This window comes from Astyanax mexicanus, chromosome 20 (assembly GCF_023375975.1).
Source record: "Astyanax mexicanus isolate ESR-SI-001 chromosome 20, AstMex3_surface, whole genome shotgun sequence".
NCBI classification, from domain to species: Eukaryota; Metazoa; Chordata; class Actinopteri; order Characiformes; family Acestrorhamphidae; genus Astyanax; species Astyanax mexicanus.
Genome location: NC_064427.1, coordinates 11678947 through 11695265, shown reverse-complemented (window position 1 = coordinate 11695265; position 16319 = coordinate 11678947). Strand labels below are relative to the sequence as shown.

Genomic DNA, 16319 nt, shown 5'->3' with positions numbered 1-16319 from the left:
CGTGTCTCTGTGTGTCTTCCCCACGTGACCTGTGCTCCCCTGTGTCTCCCGTCTTAGTAGATTTCCACCTGTGTCTCATTTGTAGCTCCGCCCCTTCCCCAGGTGTTTCCAATTCTAGAGTGTTTCTTGTTTCCTTATATAGATCCCCTGTGCCACTTTGTCTCGGTCGGTCTTTGCACTAACCCCTGTTGTTTTGTCTCTCCGTGTTTCGTAGTTTCTCCGTTTTTCATAGCCTCTGTTCCTTGTTATTTTCCCTGTTTATTGCCCTGTTCAGTTTAGTCTTCCTAGTCCTGTTTATTTCTAGTTTCCCTTGTTATTCTCTTGTATATACCCTGCTTTGTGTTTATTTTCTAGTTTTGCTCCCTGTATATATTCCCTGTTTGTTTATCATTATTATCATCACTCGTTTGTTATTGGTTATTTGTGTTTCTTTGTTACATGTTTACTTGTTCCTCGTTTCCTTGTTTCTTTGTTATTTATTTAATAAATTATTTATTTATATCGCCCTTACCTGCACCTGTGTCCGCCTCCTCGTCTCCCTGCCTGGGTCACTTCGTGACAGTCTGTTATATTAAGCTATAAGTCTGTGTACCGAACATAAATATAAATCCTTATAACTGACAGAAATAAATATGACTAATAATAATTTATAGTTACTGTGCAGATTTTTGGGAAAACAGGTCGTGACGTTAAGAAATCGGCCCGCAAAACAGCTCACACTGTGAGACAAGCGACCAAAATTTCTGGCATGTCAGAAATCCCTGGTCGCGTCCGACTGCTCATTCGCAGCTCCTATGGGCAATTAATCGGACATCGCTTCCCCTCTCACACTGCACGACAAACGATGCACGATCAAGCTAAAATTCGGCCCGATCATGAAATTCAGTCGCATCCGACCAGATCGGGCTTAAAATCGGGCTAAAATCGCACAGTGTCCGTCTGGCTTTAGTAAGATTTCTTAAAATAAGCAATCAAGAAGGCTAAAAATGAGTGATGTAAATGAGGTCTTTGGCTTAAATGTGCACATAATAATCAGAATAATGTTACTGTTGACTTTTTGTCCTTTTTGCTTCAAATTATAGTATAAATACAGAAGTAAATAGAGTTATGTCAGGTTTCACAGTCTTTAACTGCCTGTGTATCATCCATTCTCTCTTTTATGTGCCTATGTTTAGTGAATGGGGAAGAAATGTTTAATGTTTAGACATAATACAATGGGCATTTCCTTCGTTGTCAGTGCTAGCTTGAGGTCAGCACAACAACATCAGCAGATTTATGGCAAATTATTTTAAAATGAATTGAATTTTGCTCATAAACATTTACTGTTGTTTGTTTATATGAATTAGTTCACTAAGTTTATTGAGGTTTATTAGTTAACTCATTTATTCATATGTTTTCTTATGTGAGTTGTGTGACTTTTAATTGTTTGAGAAGTTATCAGTTATTAAATATTTTTTTATTATCCTGGCAATGTAATGTAGTGTACTGTAGAGATGTAGTGTAAGGCGATGACCAGCTGATCCAGAAGCCTGTCTGGAGATATGACTGTCATATCTCATGCTTGTTTTTTATGTTGGATGTGTATGCTCTGTTCTGCAGGGTCTGTGGGTCATAAAGGTAAATTGTCTCCAGTGGAAACCCCCCAACATCTCCCTGCCACGCCCGTGCCCACCAACGCCACACAAGGCCCTCCCCCTCAGCTCCTGATGAGGGACACAGCTACCTCCGAATCCGCCGCCAGTGCCAACGGTACCCACCCCTTCTCCCCAACGGGCATCGGACCGGACTTCTTCACGCCTGCCGTCGCCAGTGTGGGTGCCACCTTCCCTCCACTGGCGGGAAAAATGGCTCTTAGTTCACTCCTCCAGCGCCAGCTCATGCAGAGCTTCTACACCAAAGCCCTGCAGGTAAGAGTTCACCCACAAACCCAATTTCTGTACTGCCTATAAATGAGTAAGCTACCAGATGAGCGTAGTCACCATTTTATTTCTTTATTTTTATTTAAATCAGAAGTGAACAGCGTGATTTTAGCTTTTTACACTAAAAATGTCTTAATACTTTGTGTTTTTGCAGGAGAGTTCTGTCGGAGCCCTTCTCTTTGCCCCCCAGCACTACGCCTCAAGCCCCCTGCCTCCTGCAGCCAGTCCGGATACTAATGGCATGGTCCCGTCACCCAGCCGCTCAGAGGGTGCTGGCAGCGCCTCGGAGGCGGAGGAGATGGACACAGCTGAAATCGCCCGGCAGGTTAAAGAGCAGCTAATCAAACACAACATCGGCCAGAGAGTGTTCGGTCACTACGTCCTGGGGCTGTCCCAAGGCTCAGTCAGCGAGATCCTGGCCCGGCCCAAACCCTGGAGCAAACTGACCATCCGCGGGAAAGAGCCTTTCCACAAGATGAGGCAGTTTCTCTCCGACGAGCAGAACATCCTGGCACTGAGGAGCATTCAGGGACGGCAGAGAGGTAAAGTTACAGCATTTACACCCTGATCTTCCAGCAGTTCATTCTACAGCCTCACCTTAACCTGCCCACTGTCTCAGTTTGTCAATACTTACACTTTACACTACATTATTGACTCATGATAACCCAGCAGCAAACATCAATTATCAGCCTACACCTGCATACACATAACTGTGGACTAAGTCCTCTGTTTTACATAAGCTTTATGATTAAGTAGGTTAACCGGCTAGTTCAATGTCAAATGTAGTTTGATTTTGATTTTGACCCCTTAAAATACAAAGCTGTCAAACCTACAGTGAGCTGAATGCTATTGATAAGGCAGAAATTGGAACCCCCTTAAAATTGCACATTATCATGGCTAGTAACAGAAATAAGAAATGAGACTATATTTAAAACACACAGTCTCTGTGTCATGGCTCAGATTACACTATTAGAATTACCTGTGCCTGTGATGTTTCTGCAGGCAGTAATAATAATCATTTAACGTCCTGACCTTACTAATGCTCTTGTTGCTGAATGCAATCAGATGTGTGCAGCAATTCTCGAAAATCACTAAACACAGGATAAACCCTCTTGATTTTAGAAGGAATAGTGAATGAGCATGTGGCCCAACACTTTTGGAAGTATGCTGTGTATTTCAGTATGAACTGCTGCTGGAATAAGCAGTGTGTACAGTAGGAGAATTGTGTTTAACTCAGTGAGTGCTGCTGCTGCTGTTGTGGGTTTGGAAGTGGCTGCCTGCCAGCTGTCTGGTGTGTGGTGTGGTGGTCAGACTGAGACTTGGCGTGTGATTTTTGAACTGTTGACTTTGTTAAAGCACTTTAACAACAACACCATCAGTCAGGATCCTGCTTTTAGAATACAGGGATTTTAAATGAATCAGATATTTATGTAATTGATACATGACATACACAGAGGAAGAGGCACCAGAGGTGTGTGCACTGCAGGCTGAGGAGTATGGGAGGAGGTATGTTGATGGAGTTGAGGTTTAAAAGGGCTGACTTTTCTTCTTCAGGTTTGGTTGGTGGCTCCATATTAAACCTTTAAACCTGTATTTTCATATCAGGAACGGCAGCTAACAGCTAACCCATGCCAGCATGTCTCACACAGCCGGCTGCATGGCAGGCAGGTGGTTTTGGGAGAGGTTTGAGGAGAAAAAAGAGAAGTAGTTTATTTCCTTTGGAGGTATTTTCCATGAACCATTCCTGTCTAATTCGCCTCAGTTTAAAATAGCTGTAAGCTTTTCCGAGCGATGCTGACCCTGAGGCTTGCTGAATCTGTAGTGGATGGTGATGATGAAGGATAATAAGGAGCACGTTATTAGCGGCTGTATAATAGCAGCAGTGGTCTTGCTCTTATTTTTATTCTTATCTTGCGCTGCTTGTTTTCCAACAGAGAACCCAGGCCAGAACCTGAACAGAGTGTTTCAGGACGTTCCCAAGCGGAGAACCGGCTCAGAAGGCTCCTCTAAGCCAGGTCTGTGCTAAGCCTTCCCTTTAGCTGGGCTGTTTCTGTGTTGTGACAGTCTGTGTGTCTCTCTCGTTCTGTGGCCTGGGGTCTGTTGGAAAATTAGTGGAAGCATTAAATATTTGCCAATGCCAAAATTATTTCTAGAGATAAAACTAAATGAAAAAAAATCTTACACTATTTTCAAGAAGCCTAGTTTTTTGGTTGTTTTTTTTTAAAAGAAAAATCTATTACAAAACTACAATTTAAAAACTGTCATCAAAACACTCCATTATTATAGTAGGTGATCAATGTTTCTTTATTCTATATTTAAACTGAACAGTATGTTCAGAACTGAGATTAAGAAGCCAATCTCTCATTTCTCAGAGGCCAATCTCTTCATATCAAAGTGATTAACTATTTAATAGTTATCAGAAATCAACGTACAGCAACAGCTATCAGTTCAAAGTGTGTACCACTCCACACAAAGAGAAAGTGAGATGACTGCAGTGTTTAAAAAAACTGGAAGGTCAGTCAGACTGAATTACGAGATTTTAAACAAACTTAATAATAGTATTTATTTTATTGATATATTGTCACTGAAATAATTGTTAGTTGATGATAAATTAAATTACTGTAATTTTAATTCAATTTAATGCAGTTGATGTAATGATGATATAATACCATATTAACACCCTTTTATCAAGCAATTCGTTTTTAATTAGTAAATTTTTTTTATCCAAATTTACTGTTATCTACTCTGTGAATGAAGTTGGTCATTGTGTAACTTGCTAAAATACTGGTCCAATTATATTTATTTAACGTAAATAAACTAAAAGAGATTATTATTGAAGTGATCTCCACACATTTTTTATACATTGTTAACATAAAGATCATGACTTGCCCATTTGCTACCACACTAAATAAGCAACTTTAGAACATAAATAAATTATAATATATATATATATATATATATATATATATATATATATATATATATATATATATATATATATACATCATATTTTTTATAGAAACTATTCACAAGAAAAAAAAGACTTTTTTCAAGTGTTCACAGCTTGTATGTATCGTTTATATAAATAAAAAGATCAGTTCAGCTCAGTACCACCCAACATTTAGTATGAAAGTGCTTGGATTAGATTGGGTGCAAAACAAATTGTTCAGTAAATCTGTACCAAACAGTAAGAATGTCCTCAGTACTTTTCGACACAGACGTCCTTTAAAGTTAAAGTCCTGTACTAACTTTTGTTGACCAGCATGTGGGCTCACTGAGCAGTGGTGTGTGTGTGTGTGTCCTTGAGGCTAGGCCACAGTGCCACCACACTGTAACTGGTGGTTCAGTTTTCCCTTGGGCTACACTGTGGGTGGCCACCCAGTGTGTGTGTGTGTGTGTGTGGGAAAGAAGAGAGAGAGACAGAGCATTACTTCCACCTCACACACGCCCAGCTGCTATCTTCACACACCAGTGAGTCTGACCTTGCCCTACTGCCCAGTGCTCATGGCCCCTACTGGATACACACTAACTTTTTTACACATGACGTATACACACAGTCCAGCCAGAACATTATGAACACCTTCTTGTTTCTACACCAATAGTAGCACTTTGTAGTTCTGTAATTACAGACTGTAGTCCTATATCTGCATATCTTTCTCTGCATATTTTATTTATGTTCTTCATTGGTCGGGACCCCATAGGACCACCACTGATCAGCTATTATTTGGGTGGTGGGTAGGGGTGGGCGATAAGGTCTTAAATAATTGCACACTATTTTATGGTCTTTCGTGATAGCGATACTCTTGCCGATATGACAAAACACTGAATAAAAAAATAATTTTAAGAATACACTACTGCAACAAAATGTTTTTTTATTTTATTATTGCACTTGATATGATATGGCACAACCCTAACTGAGATATTAAAAAATACAAGAATTATATCAGATTAGTAAAAGAATTCAATGATCCAGAATGTCATGATACTAATAATCCCATCCATATATTTCCATATATCCAGGATTAAAGGAAAATAAATAATACTGGACAGAAATAATCTGTCTCTTGTAGATATATAATGAGAAAAGTGTGAATTTTTATTTTGCCAAAAACAGCAAAAACGTAGTACCCTGATGTGATAATTAGGGGTGGGTGAAATGGCACGATATGACACTATATGGCACACCCCTAGTGGTGGGTTATTCTCAGCACTGCAGTAATATTGACATGGTGGTGGTGTGTTAGTGTGTGTTGTGCTTCTACAAGTGAATCAGAAACAGCAGCATTTTCTTAACCCATGAAGCTCTAGAGTTATTATTGCTACTTTGCTCTGCATAATAATTGATATGTAATTATTTTAAATAGAAAAACTTCTTGCAAATTGTTTAAAATATTCTGAGGATGCTCAGTACAAGTATAAAAACTTTTTTATTTTATTCTCAGCCTCACACCCAATCCCACCATTTCTGCAGCCTTAACACTCGGGTTCACTTCACTGCTGTCTCTCACAGGTAACATCACCACCAGGATCCGCACCCCGGATGGGGGCTCAGATGAAGCCATTAAATCCATCCTGGAACAAGCCAAACGGGAGCTGCAGGTGCAGAAAGGTGAGTCCAGAAATGTTCAGTGTTTTAAAAGGAACAGGAGCAGGTTAACTGATATGTGGAGCAGTGGAATGAGGTCATGTCATCATTTTATAGTCTGTTTATACCCATATATGGCACTCCTGGTCCAACCCTAATTTTTAATACACAATACATTTTCTCAGAATTTATCGCAGTAAACATTTTTTTGCATTTAGAAAATCAATGAAAAGTTACTTTATTTTAGTAATTCTGTTAAAAATATGAAACTCATATATTATATATATTAGAGGTATTACACACATAGTGATATATTTTAAGCATTTATTTTTTATTGTGGTTGATTTTGGCTTACAGCCAATGAAAACACAAAAATCAGGGTCTCAGAAAATTAGAATATTATATAAAACCAACTGGTACTTTTGGCAGTGTGGGCTGTGTACCAAGTCCTGCTGGAGAATGAAATCCGCATCTCTATAAAAGCTGTCAGCAGAGGGAAGCGTGAAGTGCTGTAAGATTATGATATAAAACACAGTGGATCAACACCAGCAGATGGCATGGCCCAAAGTTTCAAAGTAGTTGTTTCTTGATGGTCAAACCACATGATATTCTACAAAATGAAGATCATCGTACCAGTGATATCATATTGTGAGATACCTGTGATAATAGTAAACTTCTCCAAGTTCCGTATTTTGTTTTAATTAAATCACATTTCTTCTGTTTGTTGCTGTAGTTGAAAGTGTTCATCCGCCCTCTTCCTCTGATGAAAACATTCGCTCCATCCTGGATCAGGCGCGCAGGGATATGGAGGTCCAGCACGGGGCAATGGAGTCGGGGCTGAAGGCCCAGTCCGAAATCTCCCTGCTGGGATCCAAGCTGCTGACCTCGCCGCTGTCCGGCCTGGCGTACTCTCCGCTGGCACTGACCCTGAAAAAGCCGCTGGACTATCAAGCCTCAGTGAAGCGTGAGAGCAGCGAGGGGGCGCTGTCTGAGGCCAGTCGAAATCCCGACCCCGCGGGGTCCTGGAGAGAGCAGTGGTGGAACACCATTCAGAGTGAGCGGCGTGGAGTCCTGCAGCTCTCCTCCAGTGAGGACACACACAGTCAAGAGGACAGCAAGATTGGAGAGGTGAAGATGGCTTATAAATATGATATATATATAGAGCACGTGTCCCCCCCTCCCCCGCCAGCCTGCACTCACACTGCGTTTAAATAATCAGTGCCTGAGCACACTTACAGGGGTTGGACAATGAAACTGAAACACCTAGTTCTTGACCACAATAATTTATTATCCCGACGGACAGTTCTGGTGAAAACAGAAGAGTTGAGGTGCACATTAAATTCTGCCGGGATTTGGGCAGCCGTAGTTTTATGTTTTTTTCAGATACAATCTGGGTTAGCACCCAAACATCCCTTTCAGACAACTTCCTCTTGCGTCCACAGTTAATCCTGTTGGATGTGGTTGGTCCTTCTTGGTGGTATGCTTGGTTTCATGGCTAAATTGGAGCAGCCTGGTGGCCAATCTTCATTAATTGCACAGTATTGCTCCAGTAAGAGCAGAGTGTGAACGTCCACCAACAATTTGTCCTCTTTTGAACTCTAGTATGTCACCCATAATGTTGTGTGCATTGCAATATTTTGAGCAAAACTGTGCTCTTACCCTGCTAATTGAACCACACTCTGCTCTTACTGGTACAATGTGCAATTAATGAGGATTGGCCACCAGGCTGCTCCAATTTAGCCTTGAAAGCTCCCACACTAAAATGACAGGTGTTTTAGTTTCATTGTCCAACCCCTGTATGTCTTACTTTAAGCTCTCTGATGGGTCAGACAGTGTCCCAGACTCCAATACATTAAGTTGGCTACTTGGTTTAAGCTTGATTATTTTATCGATAACATCACACCACAGGAATTTATCCTTTTCATCAGATGAGCTGCCAGATTCATGAAGCACATCCCACACCTACATGCACAGTTTCTTCAGCTTGTCCTCACACTGTTCAATAGATCTTTGGTATCCACAAGCTAGATGGTATTCACACATATTTGACCAAATATATCAGAGTTCTAATGCGTTGTTTCCTGCTGTGTGCTCTCATCATCCTGTTACATGCTTGGGCACATGCGCTCATACTGCATGATAACTGTGCTCGAGTCCAAGTGAACACTACATAAAAGAACTGTGCTTTGAAAGGTAACACAGATTGCCTAGTGTGAGTACACCTTTAGTTGTTGCTTGGCAGTAAGTGAAAGGTGTAATTTACATTTACATTTAAGGTATTTAGCAGATGCCTTTATCCAAAGCACTTTCAACAGTGCTTCGATGTTACTTCAAAATATCCATAGCTAGGTTTGGCTGTCTGTAGATATTTGGTGTCATGATACAGAAATACTATTAAACGGCATTAAAATGCATTTCAACCTATCAGATTGTCGTCGGAGTTAAGTGTTATATAAACATTTTTAAAACCCCACATTTACAACTCACTTACTTTGCCCACTGTTCCCACAGCACAAGCCTCTCAGGCTTGGCAGTATAACCTCGGCATCCGCTCCGGCACCAAGCTCCTCTCTAGACTGCTGGAAGGACTGGCCCAGCGCAGAATCTCCGTTTTCCCAGAGTTCTGAGCTCAGTCTACCAATGGCTGGTGGGTCTTGCTCTGAGACGCCCCAGTGCAGTCCCCTGCCCTCCTGCCCCCTGCTAGCCATCGCAAAAACGGCCAGTAAACCTGTGGTAGCCCCACTGACCCCAGAACAGTACGAACACTACATGTACCAGGAGGTGGACACAGTGGAGCTGACCCAGCAGGTCAAAGACAAACTGGCCAAAAGTGGCATCTGCCAACGGGTCTTTGGAGAGAAGGTATGAAATAGTCAGTCCATCACCACTGTAGAACTGAGCTGAGCCCCAGTTTTATTAGATTATTTGATATGGTTTAAAATACAGTATATTAACACATGAGTGGAGAAGCTGTTTACACAGAAGTGGAATATAGACCAAAACTGTTGTGCAATTTATTTTATTACAATTGTATTGTTTTTATATTACAAGAAGTTTGCTGAGCATAAAACATTAAAAGAGATCAATCTGTTATTGACCACCACTTATAGTTATGTCCACCGGTTATTCAGTAAAGGTTCTGAACCCACTGCTGATCTTAGTTCAGTTAAATTTCATTTAGTTATTTAAATTTAATTCAGATCTGTTCAGCTCAGTTTTAGTTGGTTCAGTTCAGTTCAGTTATTTCTGTTCACAGTAGGTTTCTGTGCAACTGAATCTGTATTGTCTTTCTTTTTGTGGTGTGTGTGTGTGTGTGTAGGTTCTGGGCCTGTCTCAGGGCAGTGTGAGTGACATGCTGTCTCGGCCGAAGCACTGGAGCAAACTCACTCAGAAGGGCAGAGAGCCGTTTATTCGCATGCAGCTGTGGCTCAACGGAGAAAACACACACCAAGTCCAGGGTAAACACGCACACAACACACACACTTACACACTCCCACACACACACATACTTCAGTTTTGTTGATATTATATCCATACAGTGTTGCACAATACAATAAATGCTGGTCAGGTCAAGATTTTTATTATTAAGGGATAAAAAAACCCATGTGTGAAAAATCATTAGCCACACCCAGGCCTGATTAATGCCACACTTGTTTTCAATCAAGAAATCACTTAAATAGGATCTGCCTGACATGAAACGAAGTAAACAAATGAGAAAGAAAGTGATTGAGATCTATCAGTCTGGAAAAGGTTATAAAGCCATTACTAAAGTTTTTGGAACTTTTGGTTTTGGAGTCCCAAACCACAGACAGAGCCATTATCCACTAATGGCAAAACATGGAACAGTGGTGAACCTTCCCAGGAGTGGTTGACTGACCAATATTACTGCAAAAACGCAGCTCATCCAAGAGGTCACAAAAGACCCCACAATAACACCCAAAGAACTGCCTCACTTGCCACCATAAGAGCCAAGATGAAAACCACTGCAAAGAAAACATTAAGGCTTGTCTTAAATGTGCCAGAAAATATCTTGATGATTCCAAAGACATTTGGGAAAATAGTCTGTGGACTGATGAGAACAAAATGTAACTTTTGGAAGGTGTGTGTCCCATTACATTATCTGGCATCAAAGTAACATAATGTTTCAGACTAGGAACATCATACCTAAAGTTGTAAAGTGAAGACGTTGGAGTGGTAAATGCACACAGCTTGTTTAGTTACTGTAGATGAGTGTTGCCAACAGAATAGGACAGATAAACTTGAACATAACAGTGTGGAAAGAAGTGCTCTATCCAGTACTTTTGGGATGAGTTAATGATGAGGTAGGGTGGTGATCATATTAACATGCGTATCTGTGTGGGTATGTATGTTTTTGTGGGTACTGGTTTACTGTGGCTGCTGGTGTGAACAGTGTGGGAGTTCACTGTGTAGAAGCACTGTTCTTGAGTCTGGTGTTTCTAGCTCTATTGTTCTGATACAGAATGGGGCTGGGGTATGTGGGTTTAGATCAGATGCTGCTGGCTTTTCTAGGATACTATATGTTTTAGATGATTGTCTTATGGACTTTGCATTCAGTAGTAGTACTACTAGACATGCTAGACCATAATTCAGAAAGTTAGAATGTTCTCTCTTGTGGACCTGTTGAAGATACAAAGGAATTACAGAGGTAGGTTGGTTCACCTAAATCTTTGCACCAGCATTCTTTCAGTACAGAGTGGTGGTAACCTCTGCTCTCCTTTATGAAGTCAACTAACAACTTGTGTGTGCTAATTTTGAGAAAAGAACGGTTGTTTGTGCACCACTCTGTTACATATGTATAATATATGTAAATATAAACATGAATGCTAAGTATATACATCAAATTATTAATATATTAGCACGGTACAATACATGAATGATGAGTAAAATAAAAATCTTGTGTTGGCTGCAGTTTTTGGGGCCGAAGCCGCAGTGTATTGACTGTAAAAAGTGTGTATGTGTTTTATAGTCTCTGAGATCTGACCTGGATTTGGAGGTGGGTCCGTGGAGGGATTGAGTTAGCACGTTAGCATGTACCCCTGGGGCATTCCCTGGAGGTTCCTGTCTCTGTTATTATCAATTACCCATCATTTCTGGGATGTATGATAATTACCCCCCTACGTCCTTGCATACCTCTGGCCGTCACGCCACAGCGGCTGATTAATATGCAAATAATCGGCCGATGGGATGATGAATGGGCCGTTAGCGGAGTGTGTAATGAATTGTACTGTGCCTGTCCCACATTAACCAGCCTCTCTCTCTCTCTTTGTTTCCTGCTGTAGCACTAACTAGACCCAGCCATGTTCAGATCAGAGCGCGAGAGCAGCTGGGAGAAAGAGGAGAGGGGGAGGGGGGCCAGAATCGGGTTTTACACTGGAACTGGAGCTTAAACAACCTGAAAGAGAGAGAGAGAAAGGGTGAAGAGAGGAGGAGAAAGGGAAAAAGAGGCACAGAGAGAATAGAGTGAAGACAGAGAGAATAAGGAGGAAAGTATAGAAGTAGGGAGAGGCTAGAATGTAAAGTAAGAGTTTAGTGTAATTAGAGAAATAAAGAAAAGAACATAGGACGAAAGAGAGAGATCGAGAAATAAAGAGAAATTAAGATTTAATTTAAAAAACGGACAAGTAAACAGCACATTTAAAACACAGACATCCCAAAAGTCCCATAGACAGACAGACAGACAGACAGACAGACAGACCGACCTGCGGGATATGTGTGTGGGGCCTCCTGCATTTATTGTAAATGGGATTTCTGACAGAGTTGCTCATTTATATTAACAGACAATTTTAGCCAGATGTTGCCGGTCACATTCATTACCTCTCACTGCTCTGTCCACTGTGGTTGGTAATGCCTTCTGTGATGTAATCCCAACACACATATTATAACACTAGTTATTGTGGATATTAAATGCTTGCACAACAACAGCTTGGAATGTTCCATCAACCTGTCACTACTGTAAGGCCTTAGCATGAACATGCTGGCCAGTGTTCAGTCTCACTCACAAGATAACACCTTACAGCTTATACACTTGAGGTACCCTGAGGTAACAGCTCAGATTTAAATAGTGCTATTCTATTGCTTTTGGCATGTCTCTGTTAAAATATTTCATGAAAAGAGAACTGTGTACATTTTCAGCAAAAACCTGAAAGTAATTCTGTTTGATGAAGCACATTGGTCTGAATGCACAATATATAGTGAGAGAGGTTAAAACAGGAAGAAAGAAAAAGAAGGACAGTAAATATGGTAAGTTAAAAAGAAAAGTAAGACATGACAAATAAAGAATGAGAGGGTTAAGCTGTGTGATCATTGCTAAGTACTGGTGGGTGATACAGTTCTCTGTAACTAGTGTAAATATGTGTGTTTATGATCTGTTCAGGTGGTCAGCAGTGTAGAAGTGCTGACTGTTCCCAGCACACTCACAACAGATCAAATCAATTCTCTATTTATCATCATATCACCCCTCCCCCCACACACACACACATCCAAACACCACCTGGAACAGTACAGTGAGTGAATGATGGTGTGTGTGTGTGTGTCCTCCATATCTCCTGTCCTCACTAACCCTCATTAGGACAACACACTCAACAAGGCTAAAAGAAGCCCTCCTCCAGGGTGTGTGCATGGGGGTTTGCATTTGTGAGTGTGTGTGTGAGTGTGAGTGTGTGTGTGTGTGTGTGTGTGTGTGTGTGTGTAAGGTTGAGGGCACTCAGTGACCCTCATTAGTCTCTGTAGATCCGTTCTGCTGAAGGTCATCCAGACTTCTGTACCACTCAAAGCTGTATTAGGTCACACACGCACACGCACACACACATAGAGAGAGAGAGAGAGAGAGAGAGAGAGAGAGAGAGAGAGAGAGAGAGCATGTCAAGCATTTGGGGACACTGCAATTTAGTTTGTAATGATGTCAACAACAACATTAATAATATTAAAATTAATACTGGATTAATAATTAGCTGATTTGGATTCATTTTAGAAGAAATACACTAAATAGACTCAACTCCCCAACTCCTCCCAAAAGTACTGGATGAACCTTATCTGTCACCACAAACAGCCAGTGAGACTGGATGCAAGTGCAAACAGATCTTTATTGCAAAAACACAAACAGGGTAATCAGAGGCTGAGATTTAGATGTGGTCAAAAACAATGCATATTGTCAAAATACTGAAGTAAACGCTAGAAAAATAATTTTCAGAGCTTAGAGTTCAACAGAGATACTAAAACTTCGCAAAGAAGCATTCAGGTGAGCAAGGCGGTGATGAGTATTCAGGTGATGCTGTTGGACGCCGTTGGACGCTGTTGGAATTATCATTCCAAAGAACACAGTTCCAATGTTCCACAGCTCATTTAGTTGGCTCTATGCCCTCTAGCTCACACCTGACATTAGGACTGGTATCAGAAGATTATATGCTATATCAGAGGACAGAGGACTGGTATCAGAGGATTATATGATATATAGAGTGCTAATCTACTGGCAGTAGTTCTTTACAGGGATTAGACTGAACATCACACATTTACATGGTAAAGTTTTTAAATGCATTTGTCCACAAACATTTGGACATATAGTATATGTGTGTTGGATATAATCATAAGAGGGTTCTCCAGCTACTGTGTCATTATTGCTATTATTGTTATACATGAATGCTGTTCTGCTCTGTGGACGAACACAGACTCAGACTTGCTCTGATCTGATGAGCCATTTCAGAGCTTTCCCCCTTCATATTCCATCTCTCCATCCACGACTGACTCTGTGTGTGTGCGCGTGTGTGTGCATGTGTGTGTGTGGCAGCGAGAGAGCAACGGAGAGGCCGTCAGCTCTGATTAGCGTGTGTGAAGCTGCAGGGACAGGCCGAGCGCGAGCAGTCAGATCAGATCTTCAGCCAGACACACACGGCCTGGTGACAGCCTCACTGCCGGCGCTGTGCGTGTGTGTGTGCGTGTGTGTTGGGGGGATGGAAGTGGAGATGACATTGGGTCCCTCTGACATGCTGAAAGCAACCAGCAATGGCAGCAAGTGTGTGTGCATGTCTGTGTGTGTGTGTGTGCACGTGTGTAACTGTGCCTGTATGTGTGTTTCTAAGTATGGGGTGGTGGTGGGGGTCACATCTGGCCACGCAGCTGGTTACCGCTGACCATGTACATTCATGCATGCACATAGAACACACAAACACACACACACATACATACATACACACACATACACACATTTGTGTAACTCAATTTGGAATGAGTGTAAATGAGCAGCTGCTGTATGAATAAGGCAGTGAGGGCTAAGCTGCTCCACTTCTGTTCCACCGCAGCGTGACCTGCCGTATCAGCCCATACCAACATCCCACGGTGTTATCAGTTCATGCTACGCTGATTAGGATATGAGGGGAAAAAGAGCTGCAAAGCTGCTTATCTGGGCTGTGAGCGTTTATTGAAAAATTGTGATCAATAAACAAACAGACAATCCACTGCTGATATTTTTATATTTGTTTAATACATTTTTATTCAGTAGAATTACGTTGGTGTTTAAACTGGGAAATTACAGAACTGGTTTTATTATAGCAGTCGGGTCTGTTAGAAATAAATATGTGAAACACTTAACAGATAATTGTCTAATCAGAATTGTTCTCTCAGTGATATCAGATAAGAAACAGCTTAAAAAGCTCTCGCATTGGGCGGGACTTGACTGGTAGACCTAAAGACCGTAAGAATTCAGTTCTGCATAGGCTTTTTGTGTGTAAAAGTGGTTAATCTGAGTAAAGTAAGTGTCACTCATCTTTCTGACAGTTTTAGAAAGACAATGAGTGTGAGTGCTGGTGTGAGCAGAATAATTGCCTATTTGTTCTATTTGTGAGTGTGAGCATTAGTGTGAGCCTTTCAGTTTTTAGAAATGAACATTTGTGGGCTGAACTGAAGGTACAGATCTTTATTATGCTGGGTTTTAAACAGGTTGGGATATTGTTTAGACTTGTCTAATATTTATGCTGATTATTTTAAACCCTGTATTTCATACTCTGTATGTCTCTACACAGAGATCACTCCCAAAACATCAGCTAGCTGCAGTCCGGCCCCGGAGTCGCCCATCAGCTCAGCCGAGGAGTCCGTTAAGAGTCAGCCAGAAGATCAGTACATCCAGTCTATGGGCCAAGAGACCAGCGAGGTGTCTGAATTGCAGATGGACACACCCCTTCCCTTGCCGGTTCCTGGAAACTCCGGACTCAGCATTCAGGAGATGGTGGCCATGTCTACAGAGCTGGACACATACGCCATCACAAAGAAGGTCAAAGAAGTCCTCACTGATAATAACCTCGGTGAGTGAGATAGTGCTGCTTATCATACACACAGAAGCTCATAAACTTTGATAAAAGAGCCCATAATCTCCTACACTTAAAACACATCATTATGTTAAAATATCATTTTATTTTAATCTGCCTATAACTACTATCATTTTTCATCCATTAAAGGTGGCAGGTGTACACTATATGCACAGAAGATTATATATATTGATTTTTCAGGATATCAAAAGCGTTTAAAAAAAGAGTTTATTCTGCTTTTGTTGGAGTAACTGTTTCTACTGTCCACTAGATTTTAAAACATAAATTTGACTAATGGATTTAATTGAATGCTCCACAGCTCAATGCTGATGGTTTTTATACCACTCTTGCCCATGCCTGGCATTGGACATGGTGTCAATAGGTTAATAAAATAAATTATTCTGCTGGTAATACTTCTCTACGTGGACTAAGTAATGTGTGTGCATTTGCATATTTAAATAAGCTGTTGTTGCAGCTTAAAATAGCTAAATTAATTCA

At 41.1% G+C, this 16319-nt stretch overlaps 2 protein-coding genes across 3 annotated transcripts in view; one reads left to right on the top strand and one right to left on the bottom strand.

Annotated features, from left to right (window-relative positions):
• LOC125784927 (negative elongation factor E-like) overlaps nucleotides 1-562 on the bottom strand; it is a 232426-nt gene extending 231864 nt beyond the window's left edge. The window contains exon 1 of the mRNA XM_049469135.1: nucleotides 180-562. The gene's annotated coding sequence lies outside the window, so the exon portion shown is untranslated. The remainder of the gene's footprint in view (nucleotides 1-179) is intronic.
• Nucleotides 1-16319, top strand: part of cux1a (cut-like homeobox 1a) — a 135677-nt gene that overhangs the window by 109001 nt on the left and 10357 nt on the right. Inside the window, exons 15-22 of one of the 2 annotated variants that reach the window (XM_007259428.4) lie at nucleotides 1600-1907; nucleotides 2074-2461; nucleotides 3854-3934; nucleotides 6430-6528; nucleotides 7238-7632; nucleotides 9016-9366; nucleotides 9824-9962; nucleotides 15540-15818. In XM_007259428.4, the coding sequence (XP_007259490.3) occupies nucleotides 1600-1907; nucleotides 2074-2461; nucleotides 3854-3934; nucleotides 6430-6528; nucleotides 7238-7632; nucleotides 9016-9366; nucleotides 9824-9962; nucleotides 15540-15818 (2040 nt within the window). The remainder of the gene's footprint in view (nucleotides 1-1599; nucleotides 1908-2073; nucleotides 2462-3853; nucleotides 3935-6429; nucleotides 6529-7237; nucleotides 7633-9015; nucleotides 9367-9823; nucleotides 9963-15539; nucleotides 15819-16319) is intronic. The other variant, XM_007259429.4, reaches the window with a different exon arrangement.